At 53.6% G+C, this 8,368-nt stretch overlaps 1 protein-coding gene across 1 annotated transcript in view; it reads right to left on the bottom strand.

Moving 5' to 3' along the window:
- Positions 1 to 249: 249 nt before the first annotated feature.
- Positions 250 to 8,368, bottom strand: part of LOC107109164 (carbonic anhydrase 9-like) — a 29,168-nt gene continuing 21,049 nt past the window's right edge. The window contains exons 9-11 of the mRNA XM_015409737.1: positions 1,663 to 1,698; positions 715 to 808; positions 250 to 472 (exon numbers count right to left, since the gene is read on the bottom strand). Coding sequence (XP_015265223.1) covers positions 382 to 472; positions 715 to 808; positions 1,663 to 1,698 — 221 coding nt within the window. The 3' untranslated portion in view covers positions 250 to 381. The remainder of the gene's footprint in view (positions 473 to 714; positions 809 to 1,662; positions 1,699 to 8,368) is intronic.

The following is an 8,368-nucleotide window of genomic DNA, read 5'->3' on the forward strand; positions in this document are numbered from 1 at the left end:
TCCGAGAGCTGGGGCAGGAGCCACACCTTGCGCCAGTCTTCTTGGAGGGTGGATCTGCCCCTTTGCCTTTCCCAGTGCAGTCCATTCTCGCACTCACAGCTCGTCTGATCCCCCATCCCCCCACCCTCCGGGTCAGCAAGCACCCACAAGGGCCTTGGAGTAAGGGGAGGGGTTCGCTCTCCCCCCCCCCCCCGGGGTGTTGTCTGGTCCAAAGGCCAGAGGCTCAAGCCAGGTTTGTTCTTTTGCCGTCCCTGGGCGGCCGTTGCACACACGGATGCTTCCCGGACGGCTGCGGACAGTGCAGGGACTCCCCGGCAGGGCGTCTGGCGGGGAGAGAAGGCGGACTGCTGCGTCTCACGTGGGGCAGGGCGGACTCGTCCCTCAGCTGGACTCTCTGGTGTCTTCGCCTGCGTGCTCCTCAGTGGTGGCTGCCACGTAGATGATGCTGGGCTTGGCCGCCTGGGCGTCTGGCCTGGGGCGAGGGGAGGGAGGGAGTGAGGAGAAGCATCCACTTGGAAGAAGACCCAGAGGGCCGCCCGCCCGCCCTCTTCCTCAGGGCCCTGATCAGAAGCCCCCTCCCCGATGCTTGACTGAGGGGTCCGGGGCCTCCCATGGCAGCACAGCCACATCTGCCCTCCCCCTCCTCTGTATGCATGGCCCCCTCCCCAGCTGCAGGCTGCAGCCTTCTGCACCGTGCCGCGTGCACACACTCACCTCTGGCCCCGGGCCCTGTGCTTGTGGACGTAGAGGAGGAACGCGATGGCGGTGACCGCAAAGAGGGCCCCAAAGAGGAGGGCCAGCAGGTCCCCTGGGGGGGGGGGGAGAAGGGAAGGGTGCAGAGTCACCGTGCGGGGGGAGAAGGGCCCCTGAGGGGTTCCACCCGGGGCTGCCCTGTGGGGACAAGAAGGGCCAGCCAACCCAGTCCTTGCCGCAGAGAGGATGGCAGAGGCCCAGGGCTGCAAGAGGGGATCTTCCTTCAGCACAGCCGGGGGGGGGGGGGGCAAGGCATGAGGCTGCTGTGTGGGGAGGGGAGGAACTGAAAGATGCCCCCCCTGGGCAAAGAGAAGCCACACTCCACGGGGATCGCAGAGGAGGAGAGGAACCTCCTTCCAACTTGGTCTGCATCTCCCCCTGCCAAGGATGCAAAACGTCCCTGTGGCCAGGGTTCTCCTCCCTCAGAGCAGGTCTGTCCAGCCCCACCCCATGCAGCACTTCTGCCCACCTCTGGCATTCGCGGTGATTCCCAAGATGCAGAGCTGCCTCCCCCCCCCCCACTTCAGGTGGTCTGTCTGTGAGCAGCAAACCATGCGTCTCACACACTTGAGTCAGGCAGCCGGTCATTGTTTGGAAAGGGGGAATAAAATCAAAATTAAAATTCTGAAGAACTGGGGGGGGGGGGGGGGGGGTCAGTTATGCAGGCCTGTGCCTTAATCTGATAGGTGCAGAATGGGTTTCCCTCTCGGAGAAGGCGAGAGGCTAAGAAGGACGCCTGCCCGGGAGCTGCTGCGGCACGGGCTCCCGGGGGCTGCAGCATGGCTCTCCTGCTGGCGTGTGCTCCTTCCCCCTGTGCGCTGGCTGGGAATGAGGCAGGTGGAGGGGGTGGTGTGGCTCCGGGGTGGGGGGGCGCGTCTTGGGGCCTGAGCTGAGCGGAGTGGCACTTACCAAGGTGGAGTGAGGAGCCGGCCTGCTCGCTGGCGTCTAGAAACAAAGCACAGCGGAGTCAGAAGGTTGCTTACAAACCGTCCTCCGGCCCAGGATGCCCAAACCTCCTCGCCAGAGGTCAAAGCTCCCAGCCGCAGCAATTCCCGGGGGAAGCCAGCCACTTCCCACCACCCTTGCCTGACACCGAGGAGGAGTGGTTCTGATCCAAGGGAGCTCAGCATGAGGCTGGGAGCAGGGATTTTTTTTGGGGGGGGGAAGAGTCAGGCTTGGCATGGCAGCAGCTCCCGTCACTCTGCCCGTGCCGTTCCCCCTAAAACATGCCGGGCCTGCCTGCCTGCCTGCCTGAGGGCCGCCTAGGGTTGATGGGGGAGAGGCAGACCAGCTGGCCCTGCTCAACTTAGTGGCACCTCCCCCTTCCTGCTCACAGGGAGGCTCCTTTGAGGAAGGCCAGACTGTCCAGTTCAGGGGGGTGTCGAACTCATTTGTTACGAGGGCTGGAGCTGACATAAATGTCACTTTGTTGGGCTGGGCCACATGTGCCGTGAAATGTAACACGAGGTACCGGAGACATAAACTTTATAAAGGTGATTTCAGATGTCAAATGGCAATAGCAGGTGAATGGCAATCGCAGGCTTGCTTGGATTAGGTGTGATATGCAGAGGGGGTAGGAGGTGTGGAGATGCCAGTGTTGGTGATGAGACAGGAAACCGAGGTCTCAGTTCCGTCCAGGAGGATGCAAAGGATAAATGGACATGAGTCTGACATTAGAAACCACAACATTCAGTTGCTGACCTAAGAGGAGCAGGGCTCTTACAAAGGAATTTCAAAAGGACAGTAGAAAGAGAGACTGCTGAATTGCGATTGATAATGAAGCTCAAAACAATGCATCCTCCTGGACTGAATTGACACCTAGGTTTCCTGTCTCATTACCAATGTGTGCTATTATCATTTGGCATCTAAAATCATTCCACTCTCCGATAAGGACCAATCCAAGTGTTCTAATTCCTAATGAGATTCCAACTTAGTTTTCTCTCTCTCCTCCCCTCCCTCCCCAAAAGAGGAGGAGCAGCCCCGGAGAAGGAAGCAGAAGCTGTGTGTGTGTGGGAGAGAAAGACTTTATATCTCTCCCACACAAAGCAGCCATAGAACTCTGTGTGCCTCTGTATTTGTGTGTGTGTGTGTGTGTGTGTGTGTGTGTGTGTGTGTGTGTGTGTGTGTGAGAGAGAGAGAGAGAGAGAGAGAGAGAGAGAGAGAGAGCAAGGGAGGTGGGAGGGAGGCAAGAAGCAGGAAGCAAAAATCCACAAGGGAGCTGGGGGAAAAGCAAGCTACAGTGCAGCTGCAGCAGCAGCCCTGGGAAAGGAAGCAGGAGAAGGAAGTTGCTCGGGGCAGATTGGAGCCCTCTGTGGGCCACATCCAGCCTGCAGGCCGCATGTTTGACACCCCGGTCTAGTTGTTGACCACACAGCAGTGTTTTAACAATCACCCCTACAGATTACCACCCTCACCGTGTGAGAATTAAGGATGCTTTGTAAAGGGCTGAGTGATTTGGGGGGGGGGCTGCTCTCTGAGTATATCTAGGCCAGTGTTCCAAATGTGCATTGTTAAGGCCAGTGGGAGAACATTAGACGGTGGCTTTTCCAAAGGCACTGGGGACAGGCTGTGCTTCCAGGGCAAGCTCTTCCTTTCAACCTGCCCTTGCAGGGGGCCACACATGCTCTCCTTATGCAATACCAGGCCTTTTCTGCCATCTGGTAGTGTCCTGTTGGTGTTATCTGGCAGGGTCCCAATCCAGAATACGCACACATTGGCAACAACAGACCCAGAGCCAAAATTGTGTCCCCCATTCGTAATCCTTCCCACTACAGATCTTTGATTTCTCATTGGTATTTAGTACTTTTGCTTTCTTGGTGTTCAGCTGTAATCCTGCTTTGGTACTTTCTGCTTTACCCTTCATCAGGAGTCATTTTCTGCCACTAATGTGGTGTCATCTCCATATCTCAAACAGTTTCATGTTCCTTCTGCCAATTTTCACTCCATCTAAATCTAATCTAGTTTTCCTTATGAGTTATTCTGCATACAGATTGAAGAGACGGGGGGGGGGTGTTTTACAATGCATCCTTTTCTGACACCTTTGCCAATTGGAAACAGTTGTATTTCTCCATATTCTGTCCTGCCAGAAGCCTCTTGCTACTTGTGCATCAAAATAGGTTGCACATAAAACAGTCAAATGTTGTGGCACACCCATTACTTTTAAAGCCAACCATAGCTTTTCATGACCCACCCAGTCAAAAGCTTTGCTCTACTCTATGAAGCACAAGCTGCTTTTCTTCTGAAATTGTCTTGTATCTTCCAGTACCCTGTGTATATTTGCAGTTTGATCTCTAGTGCCTCTTTTTCTGAATCTAGCTGGAATATTTTGTGTTCCTCATTCTGTATGTGGGGACAGTCTTTGTTGTGAGATTTTTGAGCATCACTTTAGTCATGCAAGAAACTATTGTGAAAGTCAGATAGTTGCTGCAGTCTTTGAGGACTCCTGTTTTCAGAATTGGAGTGTAGATCAACCATTATTTCATTTTCCACATTTGTTGACACAATTTTAAGATTTTGATGGGCTCTGTTTCTGTGCCTTGGAATACCTCTGTTGATATCCCATCTATTCCTGGTGATTTGTTCTTCCCAATTGCTTTGAGTTCAGTTTTCACTTCTTTTTCTAAAAACTGCAGGTTCTTTTTTGAAGGAACCTCTCACCTTTTCATCTCTTTTGTATAATTCTTTGGTGTATTGTTTCCATCTTGTCTTTATTTCAGTTAATGTATTTCCATGTTGATCTTTCAGCATGCCTAACTGTGCTTTACATTTCCTTTTGATGTCTTGGATCTTGTCGAACAGATCCCTCATGCAGGTCACTGGAACGCTGCATGTACACTTCTGATTCTATTGCTGCCAACTTTTGCTTCTCATCTACCTTTAGTTATTTCCAGTTTCATCAGTTTCCATTGAGGCTTTTCATTTCCTTTGGCTACAGGAATAGTCTTTGTGCATTCTTCCTTGATATATCTGGTTTCAACTAATAGTTCTTTCAGTTCCCATTCATTTGAACTCAGTAATGTGAATTTGTTCTTTATGTGGTCTTTAAGCTCTTCAAGAATGTTGTTTAGATTGTCTTTTGGCACCATGTTTTGGTGCTTTTCTTCAGCTTTATTTGAAGCTCTTCAGGAATGTGTGGAATAACATTTCAATACTAACAGTTTTTGGTCTGTACCACAAAGGGGGCACTGATAATAGGCCTTGCTGGAGAGATGGCAAATATGGGTGGTAGAGGCGGGCCTCCAGACTGCAGAAGCCTGGCCCACTGCCCACCTCTCAGCTGGGGAGGGCTCCCTCCTCCCTAGCTGCTGCAGTCTCCCCAACATCAGCCTGGGGAGTCATGGCAGGGAGACAGCAGCAGTGCTGGATATTGCTGACCTAATATCCTAAAGTTCAGCTGGGAAACAGCCCTACTTAGGGTTACTGAAACAACTACAAAGAGGAAACCAACTTCCAAATGACTTGTAGCTGGAAAAAAGAATGTTTAATAATAATAATAATAATAATAATAATAATAATAATAATAATAATAATAATAATAATAATAATAATAATAATAATACGAGGAACTGTGGGAAGACGATTCCAGCCTACCTCACCTCCATCCTGTCTGGCTTCAGCTTCGGTTTGGCCACTGGACCTTGCCTCCTGGGGGGCTTTTCCAGTGGCACAGGAGGTGAGGCGATTGTGCCCAGGGACATGACTAAAGATGCCTCCCATAAGGCTGTACAAAAATTGCCTGTACAAAAATTGATAACAAGGATTTTTTTAAAAAATCCAAAATTATGGGGTTTTTTAAAAATACAGTGTTGTCTGCAATTTCTGGCTGACTGATTGATTGGCTCACTTTGGCTGCTGCGTGGCATGTGGCAACCACAGGCTGTGGAGGGAAGGGGGGGGGTCCCATCAGGCTATGTGAGAATGCAGATGCAAGGTGAAGCTCTGCAGGCTCTGCTAAAGTCTACTGTAGTGTTTGAACATGTGAAAAACAACCCAACAAACACATTGACCAATTTCCCACTAACCACTGCTCTGTCCTCACTCTTCCCCCCCCCCATTCCATGTGTCAATGTCCCACACCACTTGCTGCATGGCCGCATTTTGCCCCACAGCTTCACCTGATTTCCCCTGCGTCTTCTCAATCCTCAAAAAACAGGATCGAGAAGACGCAGGGAAAATCGGGTGAAGCTGTGGGGCAAAATGCGGATGCAGCGGCTAGTGGGGAATCGGTCGTTCACACTGTTCACAAGCAGCCAAACGGATCATCCCCAAGTGAAGATGGCTGTTAGACTAACTGGTGTCAATCAATCAGTTTATTACGGTCAAAGGCCCATCAGACTAACTGGTGAATGTTCAAACATCCTGGAACGGTGTCCTGTCACAGTTCCCTCCCAGACTGTATCCAAACACCTCCGCTTCTCTTTCAAGAAACTGGTCAAAGCAGCACCCAGGTCTACCCAGCACCCCAAGCAAGCCTCTGAGCATGCGCAGCGTCCTTGGCCAGCGTGCCACGGGCCCACAGGAAAGGGGACATGTTTGTGTGGTTAATCTAAAGCCAGGTTCCCCAGCTAACTGATCTCAAGTACTCAGTGGCCCGAATGTCCAGCGTGCGGAACAGGACGTAGCCACAGACTGTGAGTAACCACAAAGGGAACGCCTAACTTCCTGTGCCTTCTGGCCTCTTACAAGGGCAAATCAAACAAAAGTCACAAGTGGGTTTAATTGTTTTTTTTTAATAAAGTCCCTGGTAGTATGCGTGGGGGGGAGGGGGGGGCTGGCTGGTCTCAGGAGTCTGGAGGGCAGGGGCAGGTGGGGGAGATCTGCCACATGGCAAAACTGTTGTGCCCTTGCACTGTGCTGCAGTGGCAGCCACAGAAGCCATAGGGAAAACACACACGCCCCCCCTCCAACATGGAAGACACCAGAGCGTGTTTCCTTGGGCTGGCAATAAGTTCTCTGGCTGTGAGCTCTGCTCTCAAGCACGCATCGCTGGGCCACGATCCTTGGGAGAGAGGCCAATGACCACCTTCCGTTGCCAAGCCTAAGGGGTCCCCTCCTCGGAGGGCCAGAAGCACGCAGGCAGGCAGGCAGGCAGGCAGGCAGTCTTTGGAAGGCAGCCCTAGGGATGCCTGGCCTAGGCTTGTGGGTTCCACAGGGGAAGAAGGGCAAAGCACAGGAAGGGGCTGGCGTGGGAGGCCTCCAGCCCTCAGTCGGAGGAACAGGGCCCTTCGGCCTGGGTTCTGCGGGAAAGCGACAGGGATTGCTCAGGGAAGGGGACCTGCGGGAAGCAGAACACAGAAGCGGCTCCCACTGTCTCAAGCCCCAGCCCTCGAGAAGAGCAATAATAGGCAGTAAACTCACCTTGCACACCAAGGTCCACACACACCCTGCACAGGATGCGGTGCCAGAGGTCATTTCGGGGGGGGGATTGCGGGGGATCGCAGTTCCCCCGGGTGAGGTATGGGGGCGGGGCACATGACGAAGCCCCGCCCCCTGCTTCTGGCCGCCCCGCTTCCGGCCCTCATTCAGCCAGGAGGAGGCAGGAGAAGAGGGAGGGTAAGTTGCTTCCTCCCTGCCTCTCCCCACCCCTGCCTGCCTGGGGCCAGGGAGGGCCTTTGCGGGGCTTCCTTGCACTCCCGCCGGCCTTGCAGGTCCACCGCCGGGCCCCTCATGGGGCTCGGCAGTGGAGCTGCAAGGCTGGGGGTGGCGGCCGGGACCGTTGGGGGCGGGGTGTGTGGCCTTATGACACACTTCCGGTGATGTCAGGGGGTGTGGCCTCATGACACACTTCCGGTGATGTCAGGGGGTGTGGCATATGCTAATAAGTTCCCCTAGCTCTTTTTCTACAAAACGACTCCTGTCAGCAGCGCCAAGGTGAGTCACAATTCCTGTCAGGCAGGGGCATGCCGATGCACACAGCACCCCCCCCCCCCCATTCACCCCAATGGCTCAGGGGCAAAAGCCAGCCCAGGTGTCATGTACTGAAATGGCTTAATGAATCACCGCATTCACTCCCCATGCAAAGCTTGGAGCCGGACGAAGGCGCCTCAGAACTGACTTGCTATTGGATGAAGGCTCCTCAGAACTGACTTGCTATTGGTCGCTCTATTTCAGCAACCAGGACACCTATTCCCTGAGCGGGAAGGACTTTCATTGGACTTTATCCGAACCACCTTATTGGTTGTTATTTGTAAGTAGGCGTGGCTACATTAGCCCGGGAACGTTTAAAAGGAGCCAAGGTTCCAATGTTAATCTGTTCTCGTTATGGCTTGTTTGTGCGCTTGCTCCTTACTTCAATACAGCTGATCACTTTGGTTGGAATCACTCTCCGGATCTTTGTGAGCAGCGATCTAACACCAGGAGACCTTGACTTGACTGTAGAGGGGGAGGCGGGGGGAGCGCCACCCAGTGGCAGCCGACTGACGGGGCCCGGAAGAGAGAGAGAGAGAGAGAGAGAGAGACTCTGTACATACAGGAATCACGTGCGGACCTGCCTTGGGCCAAGCCCGGCGGCCACTGGTCTTCTCTCCCCTTTCGCACGGGCAGCATCCCGGGCAGAGACGGCGCCTCCTCCTCCCGCCCACCACGGGCAGCCTGCCAGAGATGGCGGAACGGGGGG

This window comes from Gekko japonicus, unplaced genomic scaffold (assembly GCF_001447785.1).
Source record: "Gekko japonicus isolate JY-2015 unplaced genomic scaffold, Gekko_japonicus_V1.1 scaffold5112, whole genome shotgun sequence".
Lineage (NCBI taxonomy): Eukaryota > Metazoa > Chordata > Lepidosauria > Squamata > Gekkonidae > Gekko > Gekko japonicus.